General features: G+C 34.7%; 4 protein-coding genes across 5 annotated transcripts; all 4 read left to right on the plus strand.

Moving 5' to 3' along the window:
* The first annotated feature begins 1,155 nt into the window (after positions 1 to 1,155).
* LOC111921231 (BTB/POZ domain-containing protein At2g30600) lies at positions 1,156 to 5,857 on the plus strand. Of its 2 annotated transcripts, none has more exons than XM_023916804.3 (12): positions 1,156 to 1,371; positions 1,960 to 2,807; positions 2,894 to 3,226; positions 3,296 to 3,529; positions 3,894 to 4,055; positions 4,221 to 4,433; positions 4,499 to 4,605; positions 4,694 to 4,820; positions 4,925 to 4,999; positions 5,096 to 5,176; positions 5,291 to 5,359; positions 5,449 to 5,857. In XM_023916804.3, the coding sequence occupies exons 2-12, from the start codon at positions 2,007 to 2,009 to the stop codon at positions 5,665 to 5,667; spliced, it is 2,421 nt and encodes an 806-aa protein (XP_023772572.1). In that variant the 5' UTR covers positions 1,156 to 1,371; positions 1,960 to 2,006; the 3' UTR covers positions 5,668 to 5,857. The 2 variants fall into 2 exon arrangements, with proteins under 2 accessions (XP_023772572.1, XP_023772574.1); XM_023916806.3 differs by lacking the exon at positions 1,156 to 1,371 and adding an exon at positions 1,742 to 1,877.
* Positions 5,858 to 8,035: 2,178 nt separating this feature from the next.
* Positions 8,036 to 10,341, plus strand: LOC111921230 (dolichol-phosphate mannosyltransferase subunit 1). Its single transcript, XM_023916803.3, has 8 exons — positions 8,036 to 8,342; positions 9,013 to 9,112; positions 9,194 to 9,227; positions 9,308 to 9,384; positions 9,490 to 9,515; positions 9,596 to 9,760; positions 9,853 to 9,967; positions 10,047 to 10,341. The coding sequence occupies exons 1-8, from the start codon at positions 8,239 to 8,241 to the stop codon at positions 10,149 to 10,151; spliced, it is 726 nt and encodes a 241-aa protein (XP_023772571.1). The 5' UTR covers positions 8,036 to 8,238; the 3' UTR covers positions 10,152 to 10,341.
* Positions 10,342 to 12,115: 1,774 nt separating this feature from the next.
* On the plus strand, positions 12,116 to 13,918 carry LOC111921325 (stemmadenine O-acetyltransferase). The gene has a single exon (XM_023916891.3). It carries the CDS (start codon positions 12,556 to 12,558, stop codon positions 13,882 to 13,884), a length of 1,329 nt encoding a protein of 442 aa, XP_023772659.1. The 5' UTR covers positions 12,116 to 12,555; the 3' UTR covers positions 13,885 to 13,918.
* Positions 13,919 to 14,032: 114 nt separating this feature from the next.
* On the plus strand, positions 14,033 to 16,193 carry LOC111921324 (stemmadenine O-acetyltransferase-like). The gene has a single exon (XM_023916890.3). The coding sequence runs from the start codon at positions 14,768 to 14,770 to the stop codon at positions 16,103 to 16,105; it is 1,338 nt and encodes a 445-aa protein (XP_023772658.1). The 5' UTR covers positions 14,033 to 14,767; the 3' UTR covers positions 16,106 to 16,193.
* Positions 16,194 to 16,298: the final 105 nt, after the last annotated feature.

Below are 16,298 nucleotides of genomic sequence, written 5' to 3' on the forward strand. Positions count from 1 at the left end.
CAGATTATGTTTCAACGAATCTCGGTCAATTTTCTGGTGTGTAGAAGCTTTTACTTGATGGTAACAAGTTTACCGAGAACATTCCCGACGAAATAGGCAAACTACAGCAACTATCCAAGATCGATTTTAGCCACAACAGTTTATCCGATGAAATCGCTCCTGAAATCAGCCAATGTAAACTTTTAACATATGTCAGTCTTAGCCGTAACTAGCTTTCTGGCGAAATCCCAATAGAAATCATAGGCATGCACATTCTAAATTACTTAACGTCTCTCCTAATCATCTCATCAGAAGCATTCCAACATTCGTAGCGTCAATGCAAAACTTAACATCTGTCGATTTCTCCTACAACAACCTCTCTGGTCATGTCCCCGGCACCGATCAGTTCAGTTACTTCAATTACACTTCATTTTTGGCTAACGTCGATCTCGGTGGACCATATTTAGGAGAGGGTGGTGTTGGGTAATGGTTTGATAGGAGTGTAGATGGCCGGAAATTGGGATCACGATCTTAGGTTTCCAAATCCAAGAACTGTTTCATAGTGGGTTAATATGAGAGAGAGAGAGAGAGAGAGAGAGAATGTTTAATAATAATAATACATTAAATTAAATACAAAAAATATAAAAAATGTATCAGAATGGCATATTCGTCATTTCAGGTTGGGTCTGGACTAAAAACACACTAAAATGTTAACTAAAGGGACCAAAACCACACAAGATATTTAAAATTAGGATAGTGGTGCACCAACATTTCATTTTGGACCAAAATTACAGAATTTTGCCAACCACAGGACCATTTTTACAATTTTGTCTAAATTTTTTTATACAAAGCTATATTTGAGATACTCAAAGACAAAAGTACGAGAGGAAAGCTTTTAAAATTCCAAAATATATTTTACCGAAACCGGAAATAGTTGTATACTTTGTATTTGTATGATGGAAAATTTTAACAAAAATTAATGCATAAAAAATCTTATGTTCCGTGATAAAACTGAAAATAACAGAAGTTAAAGGACAAAAAAAGTCATCTTTACCTAATAGAGCAAAAAATATGATTTTCTACATTTGATTTTTCCAATCTTTTTGTTTGATGGAGAGACTTTATGGGTGCCGACTTTATTGGTGGGGAGAGGAGAGCGACTGAGTTAAGAAGAGACAGATCTTATTAGAAAAAAGTCACACGTCAATCAATTATTGCCAGCTCTAAACGTATCTCCGCCGTGATTGCCACGTCTTCACCCAAATCTAATCAGAAAAAGATTTCCGATCAAACATCTTTCTTGATTTTCCGGTGCTCGCTTCAATTGGGGAAGATTCGTTAGGTATTATCCTTCTGGGTTTATCATATTCCGATGAAAGAGTACCGAATCAGGTAACTTCTGTTTTATTATTCATTAATCTGATCTTATTTCAACATTCTCGATGTGGGTTTCTTCTCTGGATCTTGTTTATTCGGTTTTATTATTCGTATGTTGTTCTCACCATCATCGGTTGTCGTTTCTCGAGATCTTTTGAGCTCAACTTGAGGCTACTAATGATTCAGATATTTATTGTGATTGATGGTGAAAGTTGCCGAAATTGTGGTGTATGATGTAAAAGTGGAACAAGTTGATTCCTTTATGCATCATGCTGAATGGAGTATGACTTCGTTCTTAGTCAGATAAAATTGGCTTCTAGTGCTTTCCTTGATCATATCCTGTAGTTTTCCCTTAAAAGAATCAAAGATATTTCAAAGTTCAAACCCAATTATTTATTCCTGAGGATAAGTGAGCATCTGATGCCATCATGATTCATACCAAACCTTGATTCTTGTAAAGTCTGTTGTCCTTTTCTCGATTCTTATATGTTTTAAAACGCATTGTTTATTTGAGTGGATAGGTAACCCCCATATTTTAATTCTTTCTGTCACTTGTTCTTCAATCTTGATCACCACTTACATTTCTTCTAGTTTATTCAATAGGTATCGTAGCATAATCATCAAGTAATTCAAAGATTCGTCACAAAAAAATGGAGAAGAAACAGAAGAAGTTTCTAACAGTTGCACCCTTCGAATGCGCCTGGCGTGATGATTTGAGATTTAAAGAAGCTGGAAGAGGGTGTGTCGCATTTGAAGCATTTGCTCACAATGACGTCACTGTAGTTTTCCGAGAACAATTAGGTAGTCAACACTACCATTACAAAAGAGACAACAGTCCTCATTATACAGTAATCATAGGTAGTCATAGAAACCGAAGGCTAAAGATTGAAGTAGATGGAATCACCACAGTCGATGAAGCAGGTTTAGGTTTATGTTGTTCTTCAGCATTTCAAAGTTATTGGATAAGTATCTGTGATGGGTTGATTAGCATTGGAAAAGGAAGGTACCCTTTTCAGAATCTCGTGTTTCAATGGCTTGACACAAAACCCAATTGCAGTGTTCAGTATGTCGGACTTAGTAGTTGGGATAAACACGTTGGTTACAGAAATGTTAATGTGCTTCCATTAACACAAAACCATATTTCACTTTGGAAGCATGTCGATTATGAAGAATACAAGGGGGAAGACGATATGGAAGAAGATTTGAGGGACGAATTCGGTAACTTCGATAATCATCAGGGGCTTGGAAGTTTTCTCGAAAATTGGGAGTTATCCGATGTGTATTTCATCGTTGGTAACGAGGAAACACTTGTTCCTGCTCATAAAGTGATCCTTGCAGCAGTCGACAATCTTGATTTAAGTTTGTTAAATCAAGATTTTATCTCAATCAAAGATGTTACTTATCCAGTTCTTCACGCGTTTCTTCGGTTTATCTACACAGGCTTTACCCAGGTAAATTTAACGCATTTATAACAGAAAGTCACTTACTTTCTCTTAAATTTATAAAAAAACGTTAACAATTCTTGTGTGTTTTATAGATTCCCGAGTCGCTACTGAGCTCTCTGAGGGATCTAAGTGTACGATTTGGAGCAACTTCATTGGTGAAACAATGTGAAGAAGTGATTGAAAGATTCAAATTGAATAAAAAGCTGTTTGATTCAGGAAAGAACATAGAGTTATCATACCCTAGCTCTCAGCCTCATTCTGGTGTTGCGTCTTTTCCTTTGGGACTTCCTGTGAATGTTCAAAGACTTGAACAATTTCACACAACAGGCGAGTTTAGTGATGTCGATGTTAGCATTGAAGGCCATGGTCTTATTGCTCGATCTCATAAAGTCGTTCTTGGTTTGTGGAGTCTCCCGTTTATGAAGGTGAGCGAATCTTTTCATCTGCTTTCTGCTTTATATTGCTAGTATCTAATAAAATAATTAAACTAGCAGATGTTCACAAATGGAATGAGTGAGAGTGTATCTTCCGAAATTTGCTTAAAAGAAGTCTCATCACCAAAAGCATTCAAGATCATGATCGACTACTTCTACAATGGAGGATTGAACTTAGAAAACACAGTCGATACCAATATCTTGCTACTTGAGCTTCTTCTATTAGCAGATCAATTTGGGGTTTCGCTCCTTCATCAAGACTGCTGCAAAACGCTTTTAGAGCAGCTTTCAGAGGTAGTTTGGATAGAACCCTTTTCATTTCATGATATATATACAAATGTATTTTTATTTTTTTTAATGAGATATTTGCTTTGTTAATATATTGTTTGATCACCGTTGTTTTGAAGTGTTACTCTAAAAGTACAAGGAAGTGGAGATTCGGAGTAGTGAGAACAAAGAGATGGATTTTTAAAATAATGAATTATAAAATATTAATTAGTCTTGTCTATATATTATATGCAGGGATGGAATTTCATTTTCAACTAGTGGACGAAGGTCTTACAACAACAATTTTTGTATTATGCACAAGGAAGAAGACAAATTTTGGCCAAGTAATCGAGTTTTTATTTATATATCTAATCATAATACTTTATTGCAGGGTTCTGTATGCCTAATTCTTCAAGTTATTCCCTCAATCCCTTCATGTAAACTTATAGAAGAAACATGTGAAAGGATATTCACAATGCATTTTGATTATTGTACAACGGCTTGTAACGACTTCATCTTGCTAGATCAATCAACTTTCTATAACATTTTACAGGTGGGTTTTAAATCCTAAATCTTTTTAACTTATTATATAAATTTATATTCCGTTTTCATTTGTGTATAAAACAAGTTCATCTTATTGGTATACTTTTAAGACTGTGGGCTGCTTCTCTATATTTTGAGAAATGAACATGTCTTTATACAAAACATGGTTTTGCAGCATCCGGATTTGACTGTGACTTCTGAAGAGAGAGTTCTTAATGGGATCTTGATGTGGGGCCTACAACCGAGTGAATTATGTAATTGGGAAGTTGTTGACAACATGCTTTCTACTAAGACTCCACAAGATCTTTTTGGGAAAAGGCTTCAGTCTTTAAACATCTTGTTACCTCTTGTGCGCTTTTCATTGTTCCCTTTGTTCTTACTCAAAAAGGTAAATCTTGATTTTTTTTGTCTTTTGAAATGTTTTTGGGTTTTGATTTTGTAATGTTGTTTCAGATGGAATGTAGCAATCTAAGCATGAAAATCCCGAGTTTTCATGATTTGGTGAAAGAGGCAATTGGGTTTCTGGAAGTGGGATTGCCTACTTCAGGGAATAATCCAAAGTATGTGTACATGAATATTTTAATATTTAACTTTATCTTTATTTCCAAAAGTTGAGTAATTTTAATTTAAATTTTTTCGATTGTTAAGGTTTCAACATAGGCAATCGAGTTTTAAGGAGCTCCAATACATACGTGATGGAGATAGCAATGGGGTTGTATATTATGTGGGGACATCATATGGGAAACACCAATGGGTTAATCCTGTTCTAGCTAAGGTAAAATTTTACATCTTTTGATCATTTTTTTAAATATGAAAAAGGAAAAAAAAATTGATTTTAAATTATCTTTGAATAATTCTTTTTTTTTTTTTTGTACTCAGAAAATCAGCATTACAGCTAGTAATCCTATTTCAAGATACACAGATCCTAAGGTCTTGGCTTCACGAACCTACCAGGTATCACAATCAGTATAATCTTTTGATCATTCGACTAATTTACCCCTGGGTATAACCAAAATTATATGATGGAAACTAAGGGTAATCTTGGAACAGGGAACTTCTTTTGCTGGGCCCCGCATTGAGGATGGAAAAAACTGTTCATGGTGGATGATTGACCTAGGCCTCGATCACCAGGTTTACTTTAATACTTATCTCAAATGAAAGTGCACATGATATTATAATATTATTATAATGTGTATGTGTATTTTGTATATTGGAAACCTTATTTTATTTTCTGATTTGAAACAGCTTATGTGCAACTATTACACTTTGAGACAAGATGGATCAAAGGCTTTTGTGAGATACTGGAATTTTCAGGTACATTCATAAAAACAGAAAAGATCTTGTTTATAATGTCAATTTTGTATATGAAAAGTCGATTGTTACAATATATTTATGACACTTAGGGTTCATCGGATGCTAAAAATTGGACAAATTTGAGAGTACATGAGAATGATCAAACAATAAGCAAGCCTGGGCAGTTTGCTTCATGGGCAGTTACAGGGCCCAATGCATTGCTCCCATTTAGATACTTCAGGGTTGCTCTAGTGGGCCCCACAACGGACGATATCAACCCATGGACACTTTGCATTTGCTTCTTGGAACTCTATGGTTACTTCCACTAAATTCTCAAAAGAGTCTTTGTAGTTGTAAATATTCTTTTTTGCAGTGTTGTTAGTTTATTTGTAACCGAGATTAGGCCTCCATGTAACGTTTGCTCTCCCATTTTGATCTTGTGTTGTTGTATCAATTCGTGTTCTTGTTTGTTGTGAATCTTTGAAGAATAATTTATAATATGCTTATGTTGTTGGATTCCTTCTTCAAGAGCTTTGCATGCTTTGAGTGAAGGAAACAAAGTTCTTGTTTCTTGAGAAAATGAATGTTAGAACAATGGAATTTGTGTTCATATAAATATGTGACCTTGATCAACACGGTTCCTAATTTTGGTTTCAACGAGCTTAGTTTTCACCATATAACTATTAACAAAATAAAAAGTTTTAAAACCAAAGAACACCCGAGAGATAGAACACCGTGGTAACAATGCATCAAAACACTTGAGTTGGTTCGTATTGAAATTAGTCGGTTTCTTCCACCAAATTATGCCTCAGAATAGAGATGTCCCACCAAGTACTACAAAGTGATCAAATAGATGTGGTCTCTTTGTTGGAAGAAGTTGGTGGTACATTTGGAGGGATTGATGTTGAATCGGTCTTTGTCCTTTTTGTAACTCACACAAACTTGACATTTGAAGGTATTGGTGTAGACTTTGTGCTTTGTCCTTTCTTCCATCAAACTTGAGAAGAAGTTGATCAAGACTCTTTGTGTGAGTTACAAAAAGGACAAAGCATTGAAATTTGAACATCAATCCATTCACAAACTTTATTTTCATAGGCATTCCATTTATAATCATCATCCAAGCCAATAACATTGAGCTTGATGGAATAAATTTGTTCCAAGGGATTGAGTTACTACCTATAGGTAGACTTGGTAATCCATGTGTGCGTGTCTTTTACACGACACGAATTTGGTGAACACGAGCATAACACGAATTGTAAAACGTGTCTTGGGTATTAAATATAAACACGACACGTAATTAATCCATGTGACATGTGACACAACATGAATATACATGTTTTTAACCGAGTTACATGAATACATAAATAAACATGAATTTAATTCATGCATATACATGTTTGTACGTATATATACATGTGTGTGTGTGTGTATATATATATATATATATATATATATATATATATATATATATATATATATATATATGCATTTATACATGTCATGTGTCTCATGTTTATATGTGTATATACGTGTCGCGTGTCAACACAAATCTAATTCGTGTTTAAACAGATAGTGTAAGACACGAAACATAAATTTTAAATTTGTTTCGACACAAAACACGAATTTCTAAAACACATACACAGAAAACCTGTTTCATGTATCAAAAATTGTGAGGTCTATCCATAGCGAAATTGTGTTATATAAAAAGACTCACACAAAAGACACCAAAGAATCCAAACTCCAAATCCACATTCACATCCACATCCACATCCACATGTCTCTTTAATCTGAGATGAAAAGCATGAAACGACTATCACATAGTCTGCCGCTCGACTTCCTGCTGTTGTTCATTCCCCCAAGCTTACATGACCATCTTCTTTCTTGTTAGCATAACTTTCTCAAGCTAATATTAAAACAAATACAACATACAAAATTCGTCGGTGATTTACCTGGGGGTGAGAATTGGTTCGGTTTAAAAAAAAATTTGGTCCAATTTAAAAACCGAACTAAATTGAATTCATAATTTCTAGACCAAACCCAAAACCAAATTCTAATTCGGTTTGGTTCGGTTTGAAAACCAAAGAAACCAAATATCAAGTTAAAAATAAAAATAATGTTGTAATTTTCCAAATATAAATTACAATGTTTTTAACATGGAAACCTAACATTACAAACATACAAATTTGAAGTTTCATACAAAAAGATCTAAAGTTTAATACAATAATAAAATTATACTAGTACTAGCTAAAATGATTTTTTACTTTATAACTAATATTATTATTTAATATATAAAATATTGATGATCCAAAAACGAAATGACATACGCGGAATAAAAATTAGGAGCATGAATCAGACTATGAAATATATAATATATTTTTTAATTAATTAATTTATGAAATTTAGTTTTTTCGGTTTGGTTCGATTTAAACTTCAAGTGACTGAAACTCAAACCAAAAACTAAATTTACAATTCGGTTTGGTCTTGGCCCTACCAAAAATCGAATTTGCATATGATTTGATTTGAAATCGATTTGGGTTCGATTTGGTTTTTAGGTTTTTCGGTTTCATACCAAATAATTCCCACCCCTAATTAACCAAAAAAGAAAAAGAAAAATACTAACGTACAGAAGTTTTTTTATGGAATTTGATATTTAAAAAGTAAAATTTAATCGCCCATTTCTAGAACTTGATTTGGTTTTTCAACTTCATTGGGGTTTTCGGGGTTTTTTCTATACCCTATTGACAGGACGTCAAAACCGACGGCAACTGCCAACAGCAAACGGGTCTTGTCGGGTTACGCTTCGGGTCTTCCTGATTATCATTAGCAAGCAAACCTCTTTCCGTATTTCAAACTGCAAATCCAGAATTGGAGATTTAGGGCTTTTGAATTTTGATCTGAAAATGTCGCAACCGCGGAATACGAACTTGTATAGTATAATAGTGCCAACTTACAACGAACGACTCAATATCGCTCTCATCGTCTACCTCGTCTTCAAGCATATCCCGTAAGTTACATCTCTCTCTATATGTATCATGTTTTGATCTGTGTGATGGATTGATTTGGGATTCTGCAAGTTAACTGCAAATCCATGGCTTGGAAAATTGGGGGAACATCTGCTTAGCATTTCGAACTAAATTAACCTAGATTTTAATTCTAAACCTTAGAGATCATTCCTTTGAACTCTACATAAATACTATTTCGTTGCTTGTTAAACGTAAAATTGGGATGCTTGTTTAATTTTCTGTAAGATCTATGTATGTAGTTTCTACATGCCATATGAACGCGATTCTACCAATTTCATCATTTCTTGATCAAAAGCATACCAAAACAAGCAATACACTAGATTAATTTCAGTAATTTCTCAAAATCACAGCTTTTCAACAAGGGAAACCTCAACTCAACTTTGGAGAAATACTAGCAATGGCTTTAGCTTCCTTACCGATATTTTCTCCTTGTCTTTTTTCTATTGAAACTGAATTCCAGTTTGCATGAATGCCTGCTTAGTGCTTAAGAGATCTTTCCTTCAGTTTTGTAGCTATCTTCTATTAAACTCTCCTCAAAGTTAAGTATCTGCTACATGGCCATTATCATTAGCTCAAACTGTGAATTTTGTTAACAGATTTTATAACACTTCCTGGTTGTTTTCAAATCATGACATATTGTTATACTTTCAGGGATATTAACTTTGAAATAATCATTGTGGATGATGGAAGTCCTGATGGAACTCAAGATATTGTCAAGCAATTACAGCAAGTCTATGGTGAAGATCGCATTGTATGTACACTACTTTTTTATTTTTTTATATCTCTCATTTACATGCTAATAAGTCCTAATTTTGTAATCTTCTTAATGCAGCTATTAAGACCTAGGCCCAGAAAGCTCGGATTAGGTATCTCCTTATTTATTTAAGTAAAACTTCAGATTATAAATTTATAAGCATGAATTAACCTAATTTTCTTTGTTAACCAGGGACTGCTTACATTCATGGTCTGAAACATGCTTCTGGAAATTTTGTCATAATAATGGATGCTGATCTGTCACACCATGTAAGTAATTTGTTTAAGCCTTAAGGGCATTATAGTAAATTCCTCTTTCTGCCAACTAATCAATCTGTTTCCTGGTTTCTTTCGTATGTAAATCTATCTACACAGCCAAAGTATCTTCCACAGTTTATTAAGTAAGAAACTTTCACAAATCTTGATGTTGAAATTCGTTTCCATTTCCTAAAATTTACAACAAGGGGCATAATAAATTCAGGAAACAAATGGAGACAGGAGCGAGTATTGTTACTGGGACCCGCTATGTGACAGGTGGCGGTGTGCATGGTTGGACACTTATGCGCAAATTGACAAGTAGAGGGGCAAATGTTCTTGCACATACACTTCTTTGGCCTGGTGTATCTGACTTGACAGGGTCGTTTCGGTAAATAATCTTGAAACATCAAATTTATCTACTTTTACAGTTTTACCATTTACCATTTTAAATTATATATTTTTTTTACTTGTATGGTGTAGTCTTTATAAAAAATCTGTGCTTGAAGACATTATAAGCTCTTGTGTGAGCAAAGGGTATGTTTTCCAAATGGAGATGATTGTTCGAGCATCAAGAAAAGGATACCATATTGAAGAGGTTCTTTGTCTTTATTTCTTTTTTCCTTATTAAAATTACATAGGAATTTACTAATTTGGATTCTGTTTGGATGTTTTAGGTTCCGATTACTTTTGTTGACAGAGTTTATGGAAGTTCAAAGCTTGGTGGATCAGAAATAGTGGAGTACTTGAAGGGTCTTGTGTATCTTCTGTTTACAACATAAAGAAAGTAGGCTAAATATACTATTCTATATGATTGATAATCACACAGGAATTGCTTCTTGATTCTTATTTCTAATTGATAAGTACATTTGACTCATATCCCTTGCTTTCCTTAACCAATTGAATACCCATTTTGTAGCATTTTTATGAGAGAAATTTCCATATAATATTACTTGATTTTGATTTTGGGTTCGTTTACTGTGAAAAACATTTGTTTTAAAGATCTTTTGAAAGTTCTTGGTGCTAGATACTCCCATCATATCATAATCATAAATACTAATAATCATGTGACAAGTGGTGTTACATTGGAAGTCAACACATAGTATAATGTGGCACATAGTATAGTGCCACATTATTCCCAATCTTACTTAATTGCAATCGATCATGGCAGAAGAGGCAATTTCAATCTTGGATGTACGCTACAATGACACATTCACAACTACTCCATTGATGTATTTTGACCTAACGATGTATTTTGACCTAATCATAGCATTTGTATGAGATATTGATGTGAACAAGATGAACTTCTCTTATTTCTTCACCTTTCTTGAAATACTTATCAACTGCTTTTGCAAAAATGTGTATTACTGTGTGTCTTAAGTAAGTTTGGCTGAGGGGTTTCATATCATACATAATGAGTACAACTTTAATAAGTTTCTTTGAAGTTGCTAATGAAAATAAGAGGTTGAATGTGTATGTGGACTACCTACATGAACCTTTGTTTCATTGGATTCAGGAGGAAGAACCAAACCCTGAAGATGATACGATTTGTATAGAAGATGTTGGCTTTATTTTAGCAGATCGTGTGAAAGATGAACATGAAAATGATGTGAGTTATATCTCTGTGTATGTGTGTGTATTTTATTAGGTTTTAAATTTATCAAATCCTAATTTATTGCAATTACAATTATCTCACCTAATCTAGGTTTTGGTCAAAATACTAGTCATAATTACTTTATGATCATAAAACAACTATGATTTAAGCTAATAAAACTATATTAGTTGTCAAAATTCTACTAACTCAACAATAGGTAATAAAAATCTTGGTTTATCCTTTTATGTAAATTATAGGACTTATTTGTTCCTTTTAGAAATGACTTTGTTTAAAGTAAATATTTTGGGCATATAAGACTCTTTGTTTGAGTTGGGTTAATAAATCCAAGTACTTTGTGTATTTTGGTTGTTTTCTTAGAGGAGGATTGATTTGAGTAAGTTGGATTATCATCATTTGTTTCAACGAATTGACCACTAGATAATTCATTAGAAAAATCTATTGTCTAATTTATTTTGATGTGTGTTCAGATTGAAGACTCTTTCAATATGGTTTGATCGAATGTATGGTGTGTTTGAACCATGTAGTATTTTATTTTTTACAACTCTCTAGTTTTCAATCTTAATTAAGTTTACTTTATCGGGACAAAATTATTTTTCCGCAAACATAAACTTTGAATTTTTAGGAACTACAAATGTTTTTCTCAAGTATTTTTTCAAATAAGCCCTATCGAGAGATGTTACACGAGTTATCCTCACTATTTTGTTGGCTTGTTGCGTCTAATCTCTAACATACATTACCAATACATTCATTGACTAAAACTAATTAGACGTACCATCAAATTATCAATTTTTTCATTCTGAACAAGAGAATCATTTACAAGAAGATAAAATATGTGTCAACTCCTATGCATATTTTATTATATAATTATGATAAGATAGGCATAAAGATGGGCATTGATTATTACGCCACATATATATAAAATTAACGAGCTTATGCAGCCAAAAGTTGAACCACTGAATGAAACAAGGGAGGAGGCTGTCACACGCAACCTTCCAACGGAACATCCAATGTGTCGCATAAAGATTTTCTTGTTCGAGTGTTCCCAAATTCCTATAAAAACAAGATTCGCAGATGTAGCGATCCAAGCGGCAGTCTAGACAATAAAGGTGGCTGTTGGCATCTATCTAATCATCAACAAAAATGATACTCAAAACGATAGCGACTGTTGATACTTTTTCTTATAAATTATATGCATGCTGCTGGTAGTGGTGGCGCATCGGCTGTGCTGCTGTCATGGTGTTTGAACAGCATGCTAGTCGTATACGCCATCAATCGCATGCTTCTTGCACTTGCCACCACCACGTTCGTCGTAACAGTTGAATAATGCGTTATAAATCAGTATTTAATAGCCATTGATGCTGACAACAGAAGAAGTTTGTAATAAACTAATTCGTCAAAGACTTAATTTTTAAATCTAGTGATTAATTAAGAAACGGACATTTCAGCCGGCCCCAATGGACGTTTCGCTTGATCTATCTTCACTTATTTAACAACTCTTCACTTAGTCACTCCTCTTTATAAAACTCCAATCTTGTTTCAGTGTGTTCTATAATTCTACCAAGCCAAAAAGAATGACTAGAGTCGAGATCATTTCTAGAGAGAACATAAAACCATCTTCTCCAACACCACCACACCTGAAATCATACAATCTTTCCATCTTGGATCAGCTCATTCCTGCTCCTTATGCACCCATCATACTATACTATCCAAATCAAGATCAAGCCAGTGATCTTGAAGTCCAAGAACGGTTGAAATCTTTAAAGATTTCATTATCCAAAACATTAACACGCTTCTATCCTTTAGCCGGGACTATAAAGGACGACCTTTCTATTGATTGTACAGACGTTGGTGCTTACTTTGCAGTGGCTCATGTCGATGCTTATCTTGATGAGTTCCTGAATCATCCAGATTTTGATCTGATCAACCGGTTTCTTCCATGTGAACCTAGTTTCAATGGGAGTAACGAAGGAAGTCATGTGAGTAACATTCAAGTGAACATTTTTGAATGTAATGGGATCGCTATTAGTTTGTGTATTTCACACAAGATTCTTGATGGTGCTGCGTTGAGTATTTTCCTAAGAGGGTGGGCTGGGACTTGTTGTGGGTTGAAAGAAGTTGTGTACCCGAACATGAACACAAGCTCTTTGTTTCCCGCAAAAGATTTATGGCTCAAAGATTCATCAATGGTGATGTGGGGTTCATTGTTCAAGATGGGTAAATGTAGCACAAAAAGATTCGTTTTCAGTTCTTCAAAACTCGATGCTCTCAAGGCGAAGGCAGTGGGAAACAGGGTGAAACATGCTTCACGTGTTGAGGTGGTGTCGGCTTTGCTATGGAAGTGTATGATGGCTGCATCGGAAGAAAAGGCTGGCTTTTGGAAGCCATCTTTGTTAAGCCATGTTGTGAACCTTCGCAAAAGGATATTATCATCATTTTCATTAGAAAATTCCATCGGGAACTTGATTTGGATAGCGGATGCTGAATGTAAAACCGAGTCTGAAATCGGATTAGGAAATCTGGTTGGAAAAGTACGTGATGGGGTGTCGAGAATTGATGGTGAGTTTGTGAAGAACATGCAAGGTGACAAAGGGATAGAAGTGATGGAAGATTCATTGAAAAGGTTGAAAGATTGTGGGGATTATGTTGGGTTTACGAGTTGGTGTAAGATGGGGTTTTATGAAGTGGATTTTGGTTGGGGAAAGCCGATGTGGGTGTGTGGGAGTGTTTGTGATGGTAGTCCAGTTTTTATGAACTTTATTGTTTTGATGGACACGAGATGTGGTGAGGGGATAGAAGCTTGGGTGTCTATGGATGAACACGAAATGCATATTTTAAAACACAACTCCGAGCTCTTGGAGTTTGCATCACTTGATCCGAGTCCTCTAGACATGAACAAGTGATCGTTTGATCGAAGCTGCTATATATGAACCACCGAGCAATTTAGTTGTGGGTCCACCGATCCATATAAAGTTATAAACTAGTCATATTTTCTACTTTTTTGTGTTTAGATGCATGGATAGATGTTTTCTAAGTCTTGATCACTTGTAAATAGGTAATTTTCTAACCTTTTAGTTTTCGAATCTTGTAAGTTGGCTAAATCTCTGAAATGTCCAACCATTGCGTTGAATACAATGATGCAATGAAAATATCGATAAATATATGTTATTAATAATAAATATATCATTATCATTTAACTTGTAAATGATTTTGTTTTACTATTGCTATGGCTATGGCTAGTTAAATTGAAAAAAAAAAAAAAAAAAAAAAAAAACATATTCGGCCATACAAATTAAGGGTGACATCCATGGTTCGAGAGGTTGAAAGGTGGATAGAACGTTTGTGAGATCTTTAAATAAAGGTGCTGAAAGTTGGAGGACTGGGTTTGGCAAGTTAGAAAGCTGAGGACTTGAAGAGTGCTACCTGATCAAAGTTGGAAAAGTAGAGTGTTACCTGATCCGAATAAGAGTATAAAGTATAAACTGGGTATTGAGTGTTGACATTTATGTCTCTCATTATGGTCAAACACTAGATATTTTGTTGAGCATTTTGAGAGAATTCGTCTTCCATTAAAGATACCCACCTAAGTTTTTTTCTTTGTAATCGTATAGTTCTAGTCTTGTAATCAATAAGGTTCACTTCTGTGTATTTGTTTGGTGATAAAAGTTCGGTCGTGTTCTTTGTATACAAAATAAAAGTGTTCTAGCTACAAGATTTTTTTGTTAATCAAAACTATTTTGATTAAATTTGTTGAAGGCTTACGTTTCTAAACACTACAAAGCCAATATGACAAGGGTCGAGATCATTCTGAGAGAGCAAATAAAACCATCTTCCCCAACACCACCACACCTTAAATCATTCAATCTTTCCATCGTGGATCAACTCATTCCTGCCCCTTACGCCCCCATCATACTATACTACCCAAATGATAAAGATCACACCAGTGATCTTCAAGTCCAAGAAAAGTTGAAATCTTTAAAGAATTCGTTATCCAATACATTAACACGATTCTACCCTTTAGCTGGGACAATAAAGGATGACCTTTCTATCGATTGCACAGACATTGGTGCTTACTTTGTAGTGGCTCGTGTGGATGCTTCTCTCGAAGAGTTCTTGAAGCATCCAAATTTCAATCTGATCAATAGATTTCTTCCATGTGAGCCTAGTTTCAATGGGAGTAATGAAGGAAGTCATGTGAGTAACATTCAAGTTAACATATTTGAGTGTGGTGGAATCGCTCTTGGTTTGTGTATTTCACACAAGATTCTTGATGGTGCTGCCTTGAGTACTTTCCTAAGAGGTTGGGCTGGGACTTGTTGTGGGTTGAAAGAAGTTGTGCAACCGAACATGAACACGAGCTCTTTGTTTCCCACAAAAGATTTATGGCTCAAAGATTCATCAATGGTGATGTGGAAATCATTGTTCAAGATGGGTAAATGTAGTACAAAAAGATTCGTTTTCAGTTCATCAAAACTCAATGCTCTCAAGGAAAAGACAATGGCAAATGGGGTGAAAGTGAAAGATCCTACACGTGTTGAGGTAGTTTCGGGTTTGCTATGGAAATGTGTGATGGCTACATCTGAAGAAAAGACCGGTTCTTGGAAACCATCTTTGTTAAGCCATGTTGTGAACCTTCGCAAAAGGGTATTATCGTCATTTCCATTAGAAAATTCCATCAGGAACTTGATTTGGATAGCGGATGCGGAATGTAAAACCGAGTCTGAAATCGAATTTGGAAACCTTGTTGGAAAAGTACATGATGGGGTGTCGAGAATCGATAGTGAGTTTGTGAAGAAACTACAAGGTGATAAAGGGAGAGAAATGATGGAAGATTGTTTAAAAAGGTTGAAAGATTGTGGGGATCATGTTGGGTTTACGAGTTGGTGTAAGATGGGGTTTTATGAGGTGGATTTTGGTTGGGGGAAGCCGATGTGGGTGTGTGGGAGTGTTTCTGATGGTAGTCCGGTTTTTATGAATCTTATCGTTTTGATTGACACGAGATGTGGTAAAGGGATAGAAGCTTGGGTGTCTATGGATGAACATGATATAAATATCTTGAAACATAATTCCGAGCTTTTGGAGTTTGCATCTCTTGATCCGAGTCCTCTAGAAATGAACAAGTGAAGCTAAACTCTATGTGTATGTCATCTTTATTTATATACCTATTATTCGTGTTTCGTGCTTCTCTTCGATTGGATGTGTTATTATGTATTTTAATTTTACCAATCCTCATTATACTATGCTAATTAGAAAAAGTGTGTTTCTTTGTTTTTTGCTCATTCATTTAGCAAACACAACATATTATCAACTTCTATTG

This window comes from Lactuca sativa, chromosome 9, assembly GCF_002870075.4.
Source record: "Lactuca sativa cultivar Salinas chromosome 9, Lsat_Salinas_v11, whole genome shotgun sequence".
NCBI classification, from domain to species: domain Eukaryota; kingdom Viridiplantae; phylum Streptophyta; class Magnoliopsida; order Asterales; family Asteraceae; genus Lactuca; species Lactuca sativa.